Here is a 23,312-nt window from a genome sequence, read left to right as displayed (position 1 = left end):
GTCAATTACACGATCATCATTGTAGTGTAAATGCACTTTAAACGGGTCTTGCTATGGCACTTGATTGAAAGGGACAGACAAAATAAACAAATTAGCTAACAAATGAGTTGTTTTCATTTTATTATTACAGTGCAACATGTTCACTTACGTGGGAAGTAGTATTCCGGCATACCAGTCGGTAGTCTTAATTACTGGAAATTAATTTAAATGTATTCATATTTATTTTAAATGCAGTAAAACACACCATCTTGTGTTCTTGCTGAATTATATCATATGCAGGTACAGTATTTTAAAATAATAACATTTCATTAAGTATCATGTAAAGCACATTTCACAGTTCCATCACCAACTTCCAACTTTATTAGTATCAAACCACTGCTACAAAATTACATCAAACATGATGAAAATGAACTTGCATACGTGCTATACACAATGTAAGCTTTAAAGTAATTAAAGTATATGATTCTTTTTTTTTTCTTGACAATATCAATATATATCAATGCCACTTAAAGCCATATATGTCATTCCAGTGATCTAGAGCCTAAAATATACAACTATATCCCTGGTGGCTAAAGTATCTCCATACACATGTAAGTAAAGATGACCATTTCAAATTTCTCATCACAGAAATTTCAGCTTCAAGAGTTGAGGAAATAAAAGTACAGCCATCCCAATATGGTTACAATGTCCATTTTACTTAGTCACCAAATTGAACGAAACAAAATAAAAGGTACCGAAATCAAATAAACATGTATATACAAAAGTAACCAAAGCTCACCAAATGTTTCCCAAAAGCATTAGTGTAAATTTGGATCGTTCTGGCGGGTGTCCTCTGTGCTCAATTACTCAATAAGACGGGTGGTTTCACTGGTGGACTTATTCCACTTCACAAAATAACTGCTTAAGATATGAATGGTGCCAACACAAATAGCTCATGCCATTCAAAACAGCTAGCAACAATTACCAGGCCAACCAACATCTAATGAGACATAACGCTGAATAAAAGAGAACGGTGTGTTTCTCTAAAACCCTGGACTCGCGTACCTAAATTGATCCCTTGCTTTTCACGTAAAACATTTCTCCTGATGAGACACAATCTGCGGTTTCAAACAGAGCACAGCGAAAAGACGGCTCTGCTAAAACCTTAGCATTATCAAAACCAATGCATCAGTGCTTGGCTAACTTATTTTCCAGCTCAGTGAAAATAATGAGCGAGGGGGCCGACAAACACTTGATGGCGAGGAACAAAAAAAGCTTTAGAATTCACTCATTCTTGTTTTGGCAGCTACTTTATTATCCAGACGAATATTTTGCCAATGAATGTTTCTAACGGCTAAGTACAGTCATGGCGGCCGCTTCATTTGTCATCAGTTTCATATCATTCGAAGGTTTAACGCAATAGCCGCAAACCAAATGGGCTTCGCGAAGGATTACAGGTTTTTGTTCTTTACGGTGCTCCGTGGAGTCAATTAGAATACTGCAAAACTGCAATTACTGGCAAACGTTTTGAAAAGGACAGAGGTTTATGTAGATTACTGTCAGCCCTGCCAGAGTGCTGCTGGGAGAGTGAGCGCTCACAGCTGGTTAATGCAGCACCCTCCAGCATTTCACAAAATCATCCTCCAGAAACTGACAAAGGCACAGGAAGAATTTTATTAACTGCCAGGTCAGAAGAATCACCTCCCCTGGCCGCACACACAGCACTCTCAAACCGACTTTCAAAAGAGTCTGGCCAAGACAGAGATGGAGCTGACAGGTTTTTAATCATTGAAATACCGCCTCCCACCCTCATTCTGTCTCGCCAGCAGCTTCGCTCGAGATAAGAGATGAAGTATCTTAAATGTTTGGGTTTTTTGGACTGTACAGGCATACACGTATGGTTACACATCCACCGAAGACTTTTTTTGTGCCGATATGTGCTCATAGGATTTCGAGAAAAAAAAGTACCGAAATTGCTACCTCATACCACACGGCGAGGACTCCGGGAAGGTGTTGGAACCCAAGGGGTCACCTCAGGCCAAACATACTGTGCTGCTTGCAGTAATTTGAACCCATTCGAAAATAGCACCGGCCTTTCGTGACCACCGGCACTACGCAAGTTCTGTATATCTGTCGCTTGGCTGACGTGAGAAATTTCGAAACTCGTCACTGAATATTAATGCATGTCCAGGAATGTGCTTATCGAGTCATTAGATGCTCAGAGTGAAAATTTGCACCACATTTGCCTGTTATTTACAGACTCTTTTGAAAGGCTGTAACTTTCAGGAGAATTATGCATGCATGAATGCTCTTGTCTGCTTTTTTTAAATCTTGATATCCACTTACGCAGTTTTAATGATGCTTTAATGAGCTCCTTGTTAAGGATTCATTCACAATATTTATTAAAAGAGCATGGGTTACTTTTATATCTTTACAAAACTCAAAATTGGCAGACTTTTAAAAAAAATGCCCCTTTTATCAGCTATTAGTTTGGACTGAAAAAAGCCAGAAATACTGCGCAACACTGATTCGTCTGGTATGCTAGCTATGAATGGCAAATGCATGAGGCTTAGACATGGCATTTGACATGGAATGGCAACAGATCATATCAATTAATACTTTTAAAGGCACATTTTATACAGTACTTGCTTCTAGAGTGGACTCAGAATGTTGAAATGCAGCGTATTTAACTGTCAAAACTACTGGTGTTAATCTGCGATTATGGAGGTTTGTGGTAATGATAAGCAAATGCAATGTTACTTTATACATCACAACGGCGACAGCCAGGCCTTCACAGCGATGAATATTTAAACATCCCTCAGTTTGATCTTTGAGGCTTTCAGGTCTATAATAAGCAAAGGGACATATAGGTGAGACCTATATGATTCTGTGACTGATTCTTCGTCAGAATATATCTATTGTAAGTGAAATATTCCGACACTTCCTGTCATTGAAAATGTACTTTGTGCAAGAAATAATATATAAAAAGAATGCAAATTCGTCACGTGTTAACCAAATAGCCTAAGTACAGTCCATAGGAAAGGACCCAGTATTGCACACTGAGCAGAAACGACTCTGTGATGACTTTCACATGAAAAGAACATTTCATCATAGCTCAACAGACAGGCTTAGTGATGTTCAGTAGTGTGGAACACATTTCATTAAGTCAAAGCAGCCTCCAAACTGGTTTTGTTCTCAAATTATCGATTTATGGTAAGTGGCCACCTTAACATACATATTAATTTGACATGCAGCACATTTATAATTTCTGCACATCTTAGTATACAACAAGTGTGTGGGAACTAGGGTAGAGGTTAAAATAAACCTAGACACTGGCTCTACCAATAAGATAAAATGAATTCTACTTTCTTCGAATATACACACACGTGACTCGTTTTCTATTATACCGGATGACTGGTTCACACCCTCGGAGTTAAAAGTAGATTATTTGATTACAAACGGTTCTTTTTTCCAACTTCTACTCGTTTGACAAGAATCAACAACAGTTGTGGCATCTAAAATGAAAGACAACATTGTAAACTATGCCATACTGCATACGTATTTTGAAATAATATTCATTCACAGGTTTGGATCCACACTTCAAAGTTTCATATTGTCCCCACAAGGGAAGTGCATATTCTTTTTTTTTCTGCTTCCCTATTCAAAACTATTTCACACTGACAGAAGCAAAGCAGGTAATATGTTAATACATTATAAAAATCCTGTTCAAATGATTACAACCATAAAACATACTCCATAAAATTAAAGAAAAAAAGCCAATAATGATTTGAATGATCATCAGATAAGTTCCATTAAACACTGTTCGTAATTTCCTCATTTAATCAAAGTGCACATCAAATATGACCCACTTTTCCTCCACTTTTTACTTTGGATTGGCCCGTTACATTATTTTGCATGCTGCAAACTAAAGAATGTCTTTTCTGTGCTATTTTTATTTGATATCTTATTTAACATAACAGCAAATGCAACACAGGCATTTTCTCTATTCCTTTTTCACATTAGAGCTCTCATTTTAAAGACCCCCAGGGCGGAAAGGACAGCTCTGTAACTCTGCTTAGCTGTTTTATAACCTTTTGACCACTGCAAGAGGCTCATTTTAATTTTACAATTAGGCTCACAAATAGTTTTACAAGAGGCAAATTTATCTCATGCGCTTACATATTGGAATCTCCAGTGCAACCTAGGATTTTTCCTGCAGTAAAACAACTAATTCATGTACTTCTAGAATAACTAGAAAGGTTTATGATCGTACACTGCATAATTCAGTTAAATACAATTGGGGTCTATAGCCCAGAGATCTAAACCGTTGAGGTATGGCTGTAGTTTTGGTCTAGAAAATGAATAATCATATTTCACCGTCAATGGAAAAACCACACGCATTAGCGTATTAAACTAAAGCTGCTCTTCAATTGTTCACTTCGCCTTTGACTGTATTACGTTTGATATTTCAATATCTCGCCCTTTGTAAAATCTTAAACAGTGTTTCTTGGTTCACTGGATTTAAATGAGCTCGGCAAAAACCGTACTATTTAAACACTTTGTGGGTGTGTGAATGATGTACCAGCACGGTGAGCAAGGTGACACACTAGGGCGTCTTTCCTTTTTCAATAATAAAGACACTATCATCACACACCCTCACTTTTCCAAAGCGTGATTTCAGCTAATTTGTGAGCGTTCGAAGGGGACAATGTGTGCTGATTCACAAAGTGGGAAATCAGGAAAAGAAAATAAGAAAAGAATAGAAAATAAGACAAGAGAAAGAAAACCAACCCCCTAAAACCATATGTATTTACATGATGACAGAAACCACAGAAGAAAATTACCATCCCAACATAAGCAATGCTGATTAAAATCCCTCGCTGCTTTCCAAATACACTGTACCAGATTGGATCCAGCCATCAGCAATGTCAAAGGATCTGTAAATGCTCAAAAGGGTTCTTTACAGTCATTGTGTATGGCCGTCCCCACGGCTAGTAAACGCTGACGAGAGAAGAGAGAGCCAGGATCAGGTACCGACAGGCCAGCAGGACTTCAGCGCCTCCTGTACTTCCATACGGAGCGGTGTTGGGTGCTGTAAACAACAGAGCAGAGACACACGCTGATTAGCAGATTCTCCCTCTCTCCTGGCAGCGAGTCATAGTCTCAGTCAAGCAGTACCTCCTCCCTTTTCATATGAGCGGAGCTCACGCTGCCTGCCTTCACGCTCTCAAATCAAGACTCACGACGGGCTCGCACGCCGGAAGGAGTCCTTCAATAAGACGCCTTGTTTTAAACCCGCGCTGGGTACTTCAAAATAAGAGGGCGTAACAATTCGTCTCAAAGATGTGATCATGTCGCTTTCTCTGCTTTTACCTTTGAACCTGCTAGAACACATGAAATACATTTCATCCCTAATGAAAATATATTTGCATAAAACATTTTAAAATATATGCTTCTAGGCTGTTCTGGGTGGTTGCCAGTATTGTCACGTTTCTGTGCAATTGCTAGGGTGTTCTGGGTGGTTGTCAAGGAGTTGCTATGCAGCTGTTAAGATGTTATGAGCTAGGGTGTTCTGGATGGTCACCAGGGGTGCTGCTACGCAGTCGCTGAGGAACTTTGAATGATTCTTAATGCACTGCTACAATATGTGGTTGCAAGGGTGTTGCTATGCAGCTGTTAAAATCTGCTATGTCCTTTGCAAGGGTGTTTTGGATATCACCAAGGTACCTTAAAAGGGCACCTATTATGCAAAGTTCACTTTTACATGTTGTGTGGACATAAATGTGTGTTGGCAGTGTGTGTGTACACTACCACCCTATAATGATAAAAATCCACCCGCTCCTTTTTTTTAATCCCCATAAATAATAATCAGTGTCTCAGAACAAGCCGTTTGCAGAATCTGTAAAATGTGACGTAACATTTTACAAGCCCCACCCACGACTGTTGACAGACAATGCTGTATTAAAAGAGATATATCAGAAGTTTAAATTAATATGGCTTTAAAACACATGATTTCAGCACGATAGACATAATAATCAAAACCAAACAGATGCTTTTTGGCCTAATATCTAAGGTACGAGCTGTAAAGTCACAGCCCTATTCTGGAAAAGGGGGCGGGGAGCTGCAGCTCATTTGCATTTAAAGAGACATGCGCGAAAATAGCATGTTTTTGCTTCCACTCATAATAGGCATTTTTAAAATTATATAATAAATGATCTGTGGGCTATTTTGAGCTAAAACTTAACAGACACATTCTGGCAACACCTGAGACATATATATTACATCTTGTAAAAGGGGGCATGATAGGTGCCTTTCAAAGATTCTTACCACTTTCCTGTGCCATTGCAAAGGTGTTTTGGATGATTGCCAAGGAGTTGCTATGCAGCTGCTAAAGGCTGGAATACACTACATGAGTTTTAAAGTGTGAACAGATTTTAAAACACTAGGCATCATATACTTGCCAACTTTAGAAATAGTTAGAGGAAAAACTGGCCATCACACACTAAACGACTGACGATTATACACCACCAGACTTTATAGTCTTTCCGATTACAACAAACTTGTCTTTTTGCTAAGAGACACATGACAAAAAAAAAAAACTATACGTTTTCTAAAACCAAAATATCAAACATGTTTGGTATCCTCCGACTAGATGGATTCATAGTCTGAAGCAAAAAAAACTAAAAAACAATCAGAGTCTGTGCCCATCATACACTACGCAATTTATTGTGCAATCTGCCAACTCAAATCTGCAGACTGGCTCTGATTTTTGGCAACTAGCGTCAATTTCTCCAGACTGTAAATCGGAACAAAAATCTGTAATGTATTCTAGCCACAAGATGCCCCGAGTTCTTATTAACACATTGCACCGAGTGGTTCTTTATATGTTGCTGTGCAGTTGCTTGGTGGTCGATAATCAAAAAAGTATTATTCACATCCGTAGCATGGTATGAGGCAAAGTTTAATCTCCAAGCATGAGCAATAGTCATAGTGACGCTTGCCTTAGCAAACCCACTGATAAGCCAGTGCTGCTGACGCTGGGTATGTTCATTTTTCCCAGCCAATACAGATCTCAGTGGCTGAAAGCCTTCAGGTCTGTCCCTGAAGCAAAACATCTTGAGTGTAGTACTCAGGAGAGGCGCTTCAGAACAGGTGTGAGAGTGTACAGGCATTCATCTTCATGAGAGTTTTTGTGTCACAGCTCTGTTAATGACAGACACTGGCCTACCTAAGGAGATTAGTAAATCGCGCACACACACACACTCAGGAGATTATGTGTCCTGGCTGGTACCACAGACTTTCTTTTACATCCATCCAGCAAATTTTCGTTGTGCAAGTTATTTGCGAATACAGGTGATGACAGTATCTAATGGAGTCATTATGATATGGATTCATTTGTTTGAACTGTTTTCCCCACACTGAAAGCCACAATAAGGCTGAATCACGGCATCAAATGGCACATCTGACAGTAATAAGTATGTTTGTGCACGGAAGGTTGATAAAATAATTGCTTTGTGACAAGTCCTCTCACGAATTGCAAAAAATGGGAGATGAAAAGCCGCGCATCCATTTTCGCTTCCATTCCAGCTTTTACGGCTTTAAATTACCAGTGTTGCTTAAAAATCTTTATACCAAAAAATTACAGCCACCTGCAACGGGAAGACCGGAATATCAGAAATGGGTATATGAGATAGAAAATGATGCAAATTGTGATGATGCGTGCGAGATGCATGGTCAGGAAACGAGGAGAGCAAACTGCCCTGTACACTGCGGCTTCATTCTGCCTCCATCCAAAGCACCGGATAATGACACAGTTTTTGCTAGGAAGAGAGAGTGGAGCCGGTAACCATGGAAACAGCTCACATCCTGCGCTGGTCCCTTTGCCAGAGCCACAGAGCACAGTGCTACCAATGGAACAGAATCATTTAGGCTATAGGCACCTGCTGCAGTACCTAACTATAAGCGCTCTTCGTCAAAAAACAAACAACGCCATATGGCCTGTGAAAGGTAAAAGGACGAAACGCTTTGTCCCTACAGTATATTTCTTTCCAGCATCCCATCGGACTAATAGCTACTGGAACGTTGGTGATGATTCAGGGTCGTGCCAGAAACATCCTATCATCTGGCACTATAGAAGTAATTAAGGAAAGCACCAATATTACCTGCCTGGCTGCGTTGAGCGAGTTAGGGAGCTGTTTAATGTCCCACTGCGTCTAAATCAGTCTGTTGTTGTGACGGTGCAGGTTGTTACTGCACTTGCCATTTTAATTAACTCAACCCCTCCCCATCCAGACAGTGGTTGCCTTGTGATTACTCTGCTTTAAATCTAAAGTGTGTAAATACAGTGAGAAAAGAGGTTATTGCACTGGCTTTTGCAACAACATGGCGGATACACAGAGCGAAGTGCAGGTATTAGGAACGGCATGACATTTCGCACTTAAAAACAAATCCTCAGATTAACCATCTAAAGACGACATATTTTGAAATACAAGAGCGTCAATTTACTCATTAAGTTCGGATCAGGGAGTAATCAGTCATGTGTGTCTAAATCATGGTTTTGCACTCTATCTAAAGCACGCGAAACCTTCCCTTCGTATGATTATGAAGAGGGCACGTATTATAATTCTGCATAATGATCGCCACAGACAGAAGTTTCTGGATTGCCTATATATAAGTACAAGACTCCAATTAAAGCAAATGAGATCTCTCCCTCTGTTCTAATGTGTGTATTTGTTTTGGTTGATTTAGTTAACAGCTTAAGTTTTTTTAGGCATAATGTTGTTGGTGTGACACGGTGCAGAATAAAAAGAGGGGCTGCCACCCTATAATCAGCTGCTAGTTCGAGTCCCACCATTCCTTTTAACTGGCACAAGACCCATCGTTAAGCTGCTTAATGAATTTCATCCTTCAATTCAATGCTCTCCCTCTTTGTGCTGCTCTTATGCTGTGATAAAACAAGTTACAGTTATAATAAGACTATTTCCACAGTTTCCATTTTTTTATTGTATTACTCTAAAATAGATAATTTTGGTTGTGATTAATCAATTCCTGAATTGAGTTTGAGGAACTACTATTGAAATACTATTGAAAGTACACTACTGTTTGAATGTTTGAGGGCTGTAAGATTTTTTTAAAAAGAAATTAATAATTTTATTCAGCAAGGGTTCATTAAAGTTGACCAAAGTAACAGTGAACTCATGTACAATGTTACCAATGATTTCTATTTTAAATAAATTATGTTTCTTTGAACTTTCTAAGAATTTTGAAAAAAAAGTATCATGGTTTTGACAAAAATATTATGCAGCTGTTTTCAACATTGATACTAAGAAATGTTTCTTGAAAACCAAATCAGCACATTAGGATGATTTATGAATGTCATGTGATACTGAAGACTGCAGTAATGGCTGCTGAAAATGTAGCTTTGCCATCACAGGAACAGATTAGAAATGATAAAATAGAAAACAGCCATTTTTTGTTTAATATAATTTCACAATATTACTGTTTTCACTGTATTATTGATTTTGAACATAGTGCAGATAAATTTAAATATATATTCATATAACCCCAATAGGTCCTCAATTATTAAATGGGTGAAAAAACATTAAATTTCCCAAAATGCCAGTATGTTGAATTTCTTTCAATTGCCATTTAGTAAATTCCAGTTCCTGACATTTTAACTGAAATTCCACTTCAACTTCCTGTGTGGGATGGTCAGTTTCTTTCAAATCTGAACTGAAAGGGAAGCAGTCTTTTAATTCTGAATTTTGCACAACCCTGATGGCCCTTTGCATCATTAATGTTGGTTCAGTATCCAATAAAATAAATCATATTTGATATACATAAAGTAAATTGTTTCAAATGTGTACTGTTGTGGAAATTCAGAATCATTCCTCTATAAAACACATGCAGTACAGCAGTGGCAAACGAAACAGCAGTTTACATAATTAAATGAAAGCAATCATCTCAATAGCGGTTATGTGAGGGTGGCCGTATCTCCAGGTAATCTGCACAGACGACGGCTGGCTGCAGCCCTTCTCCCTGGAGGCTAGTCTTCTCTGGCTTGGAAAAAAGGGTTCAATGTCCTTGACCATCAATCAGTGGCCTATTGTTCCCTCTACTGCCTCCAGAGAAAGGGGCCTAAGCTTCTGCCGGGTCCTTGGCAAACTGGCGTAAATCCCACATCTCCAATCTTGGATTTGACAAATATTCCCTTTAAGTCCTCTTTCAGTGTTTCTGCTCTCCATATGATAAACTACCTAATTCCCTGCCTCATAATAGAACAAACATGAAAAACGTTTTGTTTTCCCCGGCTTGCTTCCGCACAAACATTCAGCCGGTTGGTATCAATTGCGTGGCATGTACTTGGAGGTTAGAAAACTTCGCTTGGAGTACTGTCCTTATCTTAAATCTGCAATGAAACAGCATCAGAAAGAAAGCTTTCAAGGGTTGTCAATTTAACACATTCATTTAGCCCAATTAAGCAGACCATTATAAGTATGGCCCTGTTCACACTGCTCTTGCTTTTTCAGCAAATACTGATAAATGTGATTTTATCATGTCAATAATAATCTGATTAATTAATATGACTATCATGCAATTAGAATTGTCTGACAGCTCTAATATTCCTTGTTATTTACATGATAGTGGAGTAATTTTAAGTAATAGAAATAGCAATAGAAAAACTATAACAAAGTTCTTTTCCTATCCGTAAAATCAGAATACTGCAATAAAACTGTTTCAGAAAGAAAGATTTCTTCATTTATTCATTAGGGCTGTCAATTTATCACATTAATTTAGTATAATTAAGCAGCACAGAATGAGTAAGGGGTTGTTCATACCGCTATTGAATTCAAAAACAGCTGGATGGAGCGCAAACAAAATAGAACAGAACGCAGGGGTTTCGAGATGTTTTTCAATATTGAATTACCTGAAACTTAACACAACCAAAGACGTCAGCATGAACAAGACATGACATGATGGAAAAAGATGTCAGTCTGAATGATTTATGTAGACCTACAATTAAAAAATAGCACAGCGGGAACATGCAAAAATGGGTTGCTGTGGACTGTAGGCCTGTGATAGGCTGATGTTGAATGATACAGAAAAAAACCCAAACAATATAATCACTTCTAAAGCAATGTAATGTAACCGAATTCCATTTATTTATTGGCTTTTCTCAGCAAACACTGATTCATGTATTATATTGTTACATAATTCCAACAATTAGTCAGAATACCATGTAATCCACTTGTTTAAAAATGTTCATCTCTCTAATATTTATATGCTGAAATGTATGTGGCACCTCAAATAATTCCATGTCCAAAAAACATGGCGCTTTCAGTATTTTTTTTGAAAGAATGTGAAACAAAGAAACAATAAAAACTGCATAAAGACTTTCTAACAATGAGAATAAATGATTCAGTACATAAAACAAAACTCAACGCCTGCAATTACAATCTGAACAGCAATTGACAGAACAAACACATGGTGAACAAGCCACAACTATGAGTCAAAATTTAATAGCACTTGGAGAAAGTCAAGTGTCTGTGTAACTGTCTGATCAGTTTTGAGTTAACCACCTTTCTACAACTTGGGACACTGAAAGAGGTTGTTATTTTTGACACAAATGTTTATGATGTTTCTGCTGCGATAATGATAATGGGTTTGAAATCCCAGGAATACATTATCATAAACAGAGCCTAACACTATGTGTGATGGTCTGATGAGATAGAAATGAGCTAATTTCTGATTCAGCGCTGACTAAAAGCTCATTTCAATATTCTACACAGAAGGAGTTCACCTGACATGCTGGTATTGAATAAGACTCGACTGCGTCTCTGCCTGGCCTTGAGCTTCACCTGAACACCAACACAGCAGGAACTCTTTTTGATACGAGACTGCGGCAGACAACGTAAAAACAACAAAAAGACATTTCATTTCACTTCCCTTATTATATGCACTTTTCAGCACAGGTGGCACTCGCGTACTGGACTTCCTTAAAAAGAGACATATTTTGTGTGATAACCATCTGCTGCCTAGTCACTTTTTAAATTTCACCAAACATTCTTCCCCCTCAAAGCATGTCTCATCTTCAGGCTTGTCTGTTCAGAGCGAGGAAGCGTGAAGTTATTGCCGGTAATTGACCCAATGTATCGATTGATCATTGTGCTGCATTTTAAACGCCACTATTTCCAGCACATAATTATGCCTACTGGGGTTTGATTAGATCGCAGTGAGCTAAAGACGTCACCGAGCTCTTTGAGAATCCTCTGGAAAAACAAAAAGGAAACACATCTGCTGTGGAATAAACATGGGAGATGCGGTGTCTTTGCCTCCTTCATCAACAAGCGTCCCATGGGTGGTGTAAATAATGAGTACCATGAATTGGAGAAGTAACGCAAGGCTTCATTGCTGAATCAGCCAGTGCTGGTATAATCTGGCCATTTGTCCATTCTTGTCCCTCCTCATTATATGAGACGACTAATGAAAAACTCTGCACTGAAATGCAACTGTTTGAGATTCCCTGTACTGCATCTTCACTTTTCAAGCATGCTGTGACACTGATATAGATATGCTTTTTGGGGGGATAAATGACATAACATGTCTATTAGCTTATCACCACCTTTAATTTTATATCTATAATCTTACATTTATTATACAGTTGTTCTCAAAATTTGACATACCCCTTGCAGAATGTGCAAAATGTTAATAATTGAAACAAAATAAGAGAGATCATGAAATTTGTATGTTATTTGTTATTTTATTGTCTTGCCTTGCCTTGCCTATTTAGTACTGTCCTCAATGAATTATTTCACATAACAGATGTTTACATATACTCCACAAGACAAAATAATTGAATTTATAAAAATGACCCCATTCGAAAGTTTACATACCCTTGAATCTTAATACTGTGTGTCATTTCCTAGATGATCCACGACTGTTTTTATATTTTGTGATAGTTGTTCATGAGTTTGTCCTGAGCAGTTCAACTGCCTGCTGTTCTTTAGAAAAACCCTCCAGTTCCTGCACATTCTTTGGTTTTCCAGCATCTTCTGCATATTTGAACCCTTTCCAACACTGAGCGAGTGATTTTGAAATCCATCTTTTAACACTGAGGACAATTGAGGGATTCATGCACAACTATTACAAAAGGTGAAAACATGTACTGATGCTCAAGAAGGCAACACAATGCATTAAGAGACAGGAGGTGTACATTTGATTATTATTATTGTATTTAATATTTCTCAATATCTGTTTTAGCCTTGGTCAGAATAAGAGAATTCTTTTGAAAAACATTACAAAATCCTACCAATATCAAACTTTTAAACAGTGGTGTAAATATTTATTAACATTTAACAGCATATCACCATACAGGACATTCGTGTCACTGCTTGACATTTCAACTACCCATTTACATAAAGAATTTATTGTTTTATATAAAAGTAAAAGAAGCATAACATTAAACGCAGCATGTAATGCAGAATATAATACCACCAACTGTGAAGAATTTAATATGCAATATAAAATTTCCCTAAGCACAGTCATGCACTAAGCCCAGATAATAAGTGTACTTATGTTTTATGAAGAATGAAGTTAAAATATACTGGGTTGGGAGGGGATTCACCAATTAGCATTTGTACAAAATTTTAAACAGCAACAGCCACTTTAAGCTTTTATCTGTGATCATCACTGCTTTCTTATCATCAGATACTTCAAACTCCAACGCATGAAATATGAATCCATTACATGAGGATGAAACTCGGGACCGAGGAAAAACACGGATGAAAGCCATAGTGTTCACGAGTGAGCTATATTCATTCAGCGCACTATTTGTGTTATGCACTTCTAAGAGCGTAAAGATCACCTGCTGAATACTAAAAATCAATTTAATATATGTATTATTCCTTTCTATTCTTCTTCTCCGCTCAGGATGGTTTTTTGCAAACAATTCGCACGGCTGCAAGGACAGGGGGAAATGGTGCTTTTAGCCACGTAATGCAACAAACCATTACCACAGGCAAACAAAGTGTATTCTCAAGATAAGCTCGAAGTTACATTATTTGCTGAACATTTGCCTAGTGGTTTTTATCTGATATCAGACCATTAGAGTCTTTGGACTGTGGAAGCTTTTGGGTCAGACGCTGTATCTCATGAAATATGAAACGTGGTACCTCAGAGTTATCTATTTCTGTTGCTGTTTGTTTTAATTCAAAATTCATGTCGCCGGGCCTGTAGGCCATATTGATTGACAGGACTGCTAGCACCAGGCAGTCTCTACAACAACTACAATGACTCTCGCAAACATGCACTTCCGCGCACACAAACCTTCAAATGTTATCACCATCAAATCCAGTCTATCCTTTCTTCCGTTGCTCTATCCTTTCAGGCACTCTGACACTATCTGTGGGACTTACAGCACTGCATACATACCAAACTCCCCACAGTGACACATGCACTTTAGCTTGATATGGATGCTGTCAAACTCCCATCGCTTCAGGCCAGGAAGTGCTTTATACCTTTGTGTTTGAGCCTTTCTGGAAGGGGTCAAAAATTTTTGATCAGCCTTACTTGATGATTCCTGACAAATTAGGCTAGGATATTGACCCTTTCTACGACCCCCTCTGGCAGCCGTGGTGCAAATTACATTGCAGCCCAGTTAGAAATACATCCACCGCGGGGAAAAATCAAGACTAGAGCTGGAGAAACAACACAGAGACCCTTTACTCTAGGTATTCTGTGGTTGAAAGTAACATTCGAGCTCAAAAGTTGTATATAAACATTGCATGAATGCTTGGAAAGAACACAAACGTGTGTTAAGAATACTTTAAAAAAAGCTGTTGTACTAGTGAAGGATCTCTTAATAGTATGAGAATAAAAAAAAATGCCACCAAAAATTCCTACACAAATAACCTAAAGCAATCGTGATTACAGGGATAGTTCACCCAAAAATGACCAGAAAGTGTTATTCGCGTACCTCAAAATATATTTTAACAGAAGAAAGACACTCATAGAGGTTTGGAACAATTTGAAGGTGAGTAAATGATGACAAATGCAATTTTTGGATGAACGATCCCTTGAAATGAAATGTGAAAATGAATAAAATTAAATTAAGTAAAAAGTGTGTATAATGCATTCCGTAAATCGACATTAATAATCATTATTACAATAATCAACAATAATATTTTTTTTGTCAAATTGCAGCTGCACCCAGTAATGAGCTCTTGATTTTAAATTTGATTTATATATTTTATGTAGGCTATTTTAAGTTACATTAATTACAACATGTTTTATTGATCAGAGGACTAAAGTATTCTGATTTAATTAATTAATTGATTGCATGTTAATATTTGACATAAAAACAACAGATATACATTAATAATGTAATTCTAAAAATACATAGGGAAAAAATGCCATATGAAATCAGTTACAGGGGGCAAATATTGCCGCCAAATAGAAATGTTAATTTCTGATCTTACATAACAAAAAACACAACATAACAACATAATGTGATATACTTTATCTGATTTTATTCAGTCAAAATACACAGCTATTTTGGAATGCTTTTCACTGCCAGACGGTTGTGGCATCTACCAGCAGGGGCTACGAGGGCCATGCTAACCAGACAAACCTGACCCCTTGATCACAGCGACAACTACCATAAGGGCAATTCTTGTTCATGACAACAGATTCTGTTATGAGTAAAATCACAGAATTCAGTGTTTCCAGTATTCATCTGCTTGTACCACTCCTCTCCACATAGAGTCCTATTCCCACATTATGGAGCTGACAAAGCCCTTCGAATAAGTTATGTTCATGAATAAGATTTGTGGTGTTTGAGGTATTGTTAATCTCCAGGGAGCAGCCAAATTGCCTTCTGCCAAGAAGCTAATGATAAAATGTTCACAAGCATTTTTGAAAGTGTCAGTTCTCCCATCATAATGAAAATCCAATTTTGTGGTGGTTCACTGCCAATTAATATGCTCTTTCAAAACAGAGAGAGGTAAACCTGAATTCTACAGTACCTTTCTCTTGCACCTCAGACTACTGTGTACAATTAAAAAAAATCAGTCATCCTGGCTGTTCTTAAAAAGGGATTAGAAAGAAGAATTTGGTTTATTTTCATTTCAGTAATTATTTATACAGCTACTTCAAAATTTACTTTCTAATTTACTTTTTCGAATTTGAGACAAAGTCTACATTGTTGGTGGTAAGAGCATAAATAATGAAAAAAGTAAATAGTATGTGCTTTGAATAATATTTAAGAATAACTAAATATACAAATAAACCAAAGTCAAAAAGTAGCATAACTAATCTTTAGCCAACCCCTGAATGATTCTACCCCCTTAAAATTTTACATAAAACATAGGCTACTTAGTTTACGCTGACAGAATCTTCCTCACTTTAGTGTTTATTTAAAATTTTTTTTCCTTTTTCTTTGTGAAAAAATTTGCGAGAAAATTACTTTCTTGACATAAAAACGATAAGAGGGCAATGCTTTAAGTGCTGTATGAATGCATGTATGCATATATATATAGCACTACAATACTAAGATGCCACAAATGCAGTACATATACAACACAGTTCCATAAAAATTATTGTTGATTTATTCAATGCAAACTAGACATTAAATCATAAATTACTTATTGTCTACAAAAAGAAAATCTGAATCAAAAAGTGAGGTATACTTTCACAAATCTTACTTTATGATTAAAACAATTTCTTGTGCTGTATAAGATTGACTAAATAACAATAACATTGACTAAATATGTAATCATTTGACCTGCATAATACTTCAAATCACACATTCTCTACAGACAGGAATTTTCATCAGTATTTGTTTTTTTTGGTCAAGAGAAATTTGGCTAATTGTGAGACGATTAGGCTGCTTGTTGGTTTTTTTTGTGGCATGGCCATGAAGCAAAACTCAGCTAATATCTTCCTTTGCCTTTGAGAGAGAGTTGATGAATGTGGCATCCAAACAAACCCGCCACCCACAGGGTCCTTCATTAAAGACATCGAAAGAAACCAATACAAGACAAAAACAAATTGTGCTCTTCTCTCAGGATGATTGAAAAATCCAATTATAGTTATTTAAATAACTTTGATTGAGATTAACCCTTGGAGGAGCCAAAAGGAGCCAAATGCAAGCGCAGTCAAAATGCCACGCTCTGTGTATCAATAGATTGCGTGTTTATACTAGCACCAAACAATATCTGACATCTGCTTGTAAAATAAAGTCTCTTAAGTGAAACTGTTTTCCTTCTTCTTTCCCCAGACAGTGAGCGACACCTCCGTCTCAGCGCTCCAAAAGACCTCCTATACATCTAAAGAATAAACCCACTTCAATCATCCAAATGTCAACAAAAAAAAAGAAAGGACACACTATCAAAAACTAATCTCATGGAAAACATGTACAGCCGTTAGAAATAAACAACCCAAGGTAGCAAACATATCTCTGGGAATAATAATAAAAAAGCCCCCCCAAAAGAACCGCAAGACTCTTGGGTGAGGGAAGTCAAGGTTTTAATACTCCTCCGTTTCACTTTGACGATACACTATCAAAAACTAATCTCATGGAAAACATGTACAGCCGTTAGAAATAAACAACCCAAGGTAGCAAACATATCTCTGGGAATAATAATAAAAAAGCCCCCCCAAAAGAACCGCAAGACTCTTGGGTGAGGGAAGTCAAGGTTTTAATACTCCTCCGTTTCACTTTGACGATGGCGCATGAGAAAAAGAACCACCGGGGTAACGCTGTAACACTCAAAAGGTTCTGTGCCAGTAAAACACTATAAAAACGAAAGCAAAGCAAACTCACTAATCCTCTTTTCTCAAAGCAGCTCAGACAAAAGTGTCTGCCAATCCTTCGCATACAAATTAGCGTTGTCAGTGTGGACAGGATGTAAGACGGGACTTATTAATGTCGACTGTTTGACTAGTCTCATTCTGGCGGGATCTTCCAAAAAGCATTTGAAACTTCGGCGGCAACAAGGTCTTGGGAATCGCACCTTAAGATCTCTTGTCAAAGAGATCACACTGCTAACTGACCTTAATCTTTCGCACAGCGCAGAAAGAGAAAATGACACGTCCCAAGGAGACTTTTGCATGCCCGTGTGTAGTCTTGATGTTATCTGAGGTGTTTAGAAAATGAAAATGTTGAGCCCTTGGGAGAGCTGAGGCCTCAAGGCATATTTCTTAATTTGAAGTAAAAAAAAAATGTTTAGAGCTTATGATGATGGCGCGCATGATATCTGTGATTAAAGAGATCTGATTAAAGAAGCACCCATTCCAGCCTAGGGAAGGCGAGAGAGAAAGAGCGAGAGGTGATTGGTTTGATGAAGGAATTAGATCAGTAACTACAGTGATAAAGCTTACAACAAAAACATCTTCCAATATGTGTTACTCAAGCATATTATAGCGCTAATTTCATCTGCATTTTAAAGATCCTCATTCGTAGAGTTGCAAAAAAACTTACTGGTTACCCAATCAACCCTCCGCATGCCATTGGTCAGATAGCCACGCCCCAAACTCATGCCATTGGTTGAGCCAGTGTTGCTGTTGTCGGGGTGCTCAAACAAACAGAGCAATGTTTTGATAATGCCAAAGTGTTTACACTTTTCAAGGAAATCAAGCGATAAATGGCTTGCTTATAGTTGTCTCTGCATATTAAGCTGGGATAGGAGAAAATATTTTAACATCAAAACAATTACACACATCACCTTTTAAATGGGAACAGCTGTCTGTAAAATTACATTAACTTTCATAATCATGTGAAAAAAAGCATTTGTGCCTGGCTGTGCTCATGACATTTAAAAACAGTCGTGCTCACAGAAATGCAGGTTCGAATCTTGCCTGCAATATGTACAAATGTCATTCCAGCTCTCGCAATCCATTTTTCGGTCGTTCTCCATGTTAAAAGGCAAAGAAAGGAATACAAATAAAGGGTGTCTGTAAATGTCTTGACTTTTTGGAAAAAAATGTATATCTGAAATGAAGAATATTGCATTTGTCATCACCATGATATAATCTCAAGCCCAAAGTATACAGTAGCGTTAACACAAATGCTTAGTATATGTGTACAGCCAAACACATAGGCTTTCAAACACAGGCTCTCAATGTATGCACACTAGAAAGTTTCATCTGTGAACGGTGCCTGCAACTTCTCTCCAGAGGTTATGTCTGATAAAAATGTATTTGTCTATCTTTTAACCCCTTCATCTTTACTTTTTAATGCGATTGTACATTGATCCAGAAGTTTTATTGTGGTTCACTCTCCTTTGCTTCTTTCTTGACTGTGAAACATTGTGCCGGCACAGTGTTGTCACCAAGTGAACCAATTGATTAATGCAAAATAAATCTAGCTGTGTCCATACTATGCTTTGCACTGTACACATACCTTCGTGCATGCATTAATATATAGTTTGAGTTTCAAAATAAACAGTTGAACCAAAAAACAAAATGAATTTCTGTCCTCTGATGGATTGTATGAGGAACAGATCCAAATTTCAAGGAATATCTAAGGCAAAAATTAAAATGTAGCCTTTTTTGAGAAAATATCTGTGATAGAAAGTTGTTTTGACCCCACTGACTTTCACTGCATGGAGAAAAAAAAAAATGTTTCAACAAAGGATGTAAGTTATACAGGTTTGGAGAAAATAATGACTAAAATTTCATTTTTGGCTGAACTATCACTTTAACTGAATCTATCCATGGCACAACAAGGATGTAAAGCGTGTCTTAAGGCTTGTTTATGGTTCAGGTAAAGTGAGCAGGAAAGGCTGGGGAAGGGCGGAGCAGCTGGTAGAGAGACGAAATGAAAGACAGAGAGAGAGATGGGGAAAAGGTGAAGAGTGACAGAGGTTTTTCCACGTTCAGGAGAGAGCACAACCTGCCTCACCGGGCTTCAGAGATAATTGGATGGCAGAATAAGAAAAAAAACTTCTAGAGGAGAGTGAGATTCTCAGACTATAATGACTGGAAAGAAGTTTGACTTTAATAAGACTGTAAAAGTCGGCGTAATGAAAGTATACACCGCTTGAATGCAAGTCATGTCAGTGAAGAATGATCTAGATCTAGCTAGTATATTACATATATCACTTCTTTGTTTTACCAAAATAGCTCATTAGTAACATTAGAAACAAACAAATGTCACAATGTGGCTGAACAGCAGCTTATTTCCAATAATATTGCATTTTACTTTCACACCATTTCTCTTAATTCTCAGAAGTTGGCTTGTGAACTATTGTAGATTTTTGGTTTTTCTTCTGCATCTAAAACAGATTTTTGTCACTGGCTGCTGGCAGACAATTGTGTATTTCCACAAACGAAGCAACTTATTCATGCCATTTCACCGAGGTCGGGTTTAGAATTTCCTTTCAATCAAATGCTCTTCAGTGCTTTAGCTGCCATTTTCCATGCAGTGAAATGGTCATTTAATGAGCCCCTGTGAGAAGCAGCCGTGATTGTAGTAAGGAGGACAATAGCTTTATGATGCAACTTTCCCATTTCATCATTCTGAGGCAAAGAATTTAAATCCCTAAAACATGTAAATAAGGTTGGAAATATATTCTTATAAATACAAGCCCTGAGGTTCAGAGGCCATTTTAGACACAGCAAGATAACAAGAGCCCTGTTGGCGTGAAAACTTGAAAGTCTGAATTAATCTCTCGGCTACAAGTTGTCTCCGCCAACCTCACCAACATGAAAACTGTGAATTGTTCATCCACAAAACCTTAAAATAGCTACAAGCATGTGTTCTCTGAGACCACCATCACCATTAGTGGCTAAAGGAATAATTTTTTTGCATAAAAACAAAGTTTGTTCTCAGCTAAAGCCCAGTAAATCTGAGCTGCGTTTAGATGGCGGAACAAAAAATGCTTTCTGGCAAGAATGACAAGAGCGATTATGCATCTTCACAGTGTAACTACTGTATCATCAACAAAGAGCTATCCACTGACACTGTCATTCTCATGTCATAAAACCATTGCACACATATTGTAAACTGCGTCAGTGAGAAACAGATTGAGAGTTATTGACTAATCAGGGGTTTTTGCACTCTGGAAAAAAAAAGAAAGAAAAATGTAAAACACTCTCCAAGTGAGATCCATTAGTTTGCGGCTTGAAAACACGCTGAAAGAACATTATTTCCCCCTTCAGCTTAGCCACTTGAAAGAGCACTGAAAACCAACTTCCTAATGACACTCCCTATGACATTATCATTTAAATACAATCCCATGCGCATCTTAAATTAGTAGGCCATCGTTAGTATAAATTTGACTAACGTTCAGATGTCGAGAAGAAAGGAACACAGACCATGGCCTTTTGCTGTAGGCATGCAGTATAATAACAAGTGTTTCTTCAACTTCTGGGACATTTTGTGCACTAACAGATTTCTGTTTTGCTCTGAAGATCACATTAAAATTTGGACACAAAAATTAAGTTTATCCATTACTTATTTCTTTCAACATTAAAATATGAAAATACATCATAAAAGCATTATACATTTTTACACAAATTAGGACTGTATAAGTTCATTTTTACAAGTTGGTTACCAAAGACTTATTTCTTTTAATGTTAAAAGATCAAAATCCACCATAAAAACCTATTTATATACATTTGTACACAAATTAAGATTCAGTTTTGGAATCATCTGTATCTAATAAAGTTCAGTTTCATAAGCGGGCTACCAAGGAGTGAGGAGATGAAATATAAAACATAAGCATAAGCAAAGCGATGAAATATAAAACTATGTGTAAAATCTATGTGTTTTATTGCATTTCCAATCAAGCAATATCAGAGTTGGCCATTTCAATCAACCAACCAACCAACCAACCAATCATTCAATCAATAAAATAAAATTGGACTACAACTACATAAAAATGCACACAGTACATATATAGCACATCCATGTCAGTCTGTGTATGTGCATATGTAGACAGAAAGGATGATAGGTAATATTTAAGATGGGACTGACAAGATAAAAGCTTTTCTTTGAGATCAAGAGCAGAAAGAAGAAGAGGAGGCGAATTAACCGATACGACAGAGAGGAGATGGGACCCTGTCAAAACAAAGGAAGTTCCATGCAACATCTCGTCAATCCTGAGCAGGTGCTCGCGTATACATTTTCCCCCGAAGCCCCCGAAAAAGCAATGTTTTCAGCTTTACCTGCATATGTTGTATTACAAACTAAATGCATGTGAGATTTCACAGAAAAAGCCTCTCTGCTGACTTTTTTTTGCAAAGCTTTTGCATTTATACCTGAACATTAACCTGCTCATCCTTTGCACCCAGGCACTTGTTTGGGCCGTGATGCTTTTGTGCAGAGCTGGTGCTGGTGTGTGTGGGGGGAAGGGAGAGAGAAGCTACGGATACCATTTAATGGACAGCCCAGTGAAGGAGTCCCAGAGTGGGTGAGATAATCAGGCCGAGAGTGCATGTAGGAGAAGCACAGATAATTGAGCGTAGGAGAGGGAGAGAGAGAGATGGGAAGGAAAGGTGGGGGTGATTCAGTATAGGAGAATGGACTGGATGCGAGTGATCCTTTGCTATTGCCCATTTGTGGCGGAACATGACATCTCAGAGAGGGTACAGAGCTCAAGGCTAAAGATTAATCTTCACAAGAGGAAGAGTGCATTTTTGCCCCTGGTAGGAGATTTTAGGCCATGAAAAATGCATGTTTTCGTTTGTGTTTAGTGTAGGTAGAAAAAAGAGAGACAGCGCTGGCTCACAGAACTCAGAATACTTTGGCGAGGACAGTTTCGGTGTGTTTATGTGTGCTTAGATGCTAATTTATGCATGTGGAAAATGATGAAAGCAACATTAGTGGCAAAACAACACACACATATGCAGAAACAGGGTCCAAAAAATATATATTTTTTTTGCCACACCTGGCAATGAAAATTTATGCTCATAAATATTGCTTACCGGTCACGATACTGGAATTTGCATTATTGTCTTATTATACAGGCCTATTTTTGCTCTTAATAAAGTTTTTTAGCAGTTTTTTCTTTGCATATTTATGACAAAAAGAACTAATTCGTCAGCGCCACGGTAAAAGACATCATATTTTACCTGAGTTGTGAACGTACGCTTGTAGTCTGTATTGAATGTGATGCAATAAAATCTGTCTACCGTGAAATAATAGCAGGAAACATCTTTATATGGAGTTGTCCTTGTGGGCTGCACACAAAAAAACATAGAATGCATCTGACCAATGTAGTCCAATTTCTTAAATTAATGACTCCTATGAGCTCGTTTTTTGCATGAATAGTTCAAAAGGATGAGTTATTGGTTTGATGAATACTTACTGTTCAGATTCACCATCTGACTCA

General features: G+C 37.6%; 1 protein-coding gene across 3 annotated transcripts in view; it reads right to left on the bottom strand.

The window, feature by feature from the left end:
* Positions 1–479: 479 nt before the first annotated feature.
* LOC306845363 (neuronal growth regulator 1-like) overlaps positions 480–23,312 on the bottom strand; it is a 112,701-nt gene continuing 89,868 nt past the window's right edge. The window contains exon 7 of one of the 3 annotated variants that reach the window (XM_079378122.1): positions 480–5,071. In XM_079378122.1, the coding sequence (XP_079234248.1) occupies positions 4,971–5,071 (101 nt within the window). In that variant the 3' untranslated portion in view covers positions 480–4,970. The remainder of the gene's footprint in view (positions 5,072–23,312) is intronic. The other 2 variants (XM_079378120.1, XM_079378121.1) reach the window with 2 other exon arrangements.

The sequence above is a fragment of the Barbus barbus genome, assembly GCF_936440315.1.
Source record: "Barbus barbus genome assembly, chromosome: 25".
In the NCBI taxonomy this organism is placed as follows: Eukaryota; Metazoa; Chordata; class Actinopteri; order Cypriniformes; family Cyprinidae; genus Barbus; species Barbus barbus.
Note: the sequence above shows the minus strand (reverse complement) of the source record. Positions and strands in the feature narration are given on the sequence as shown.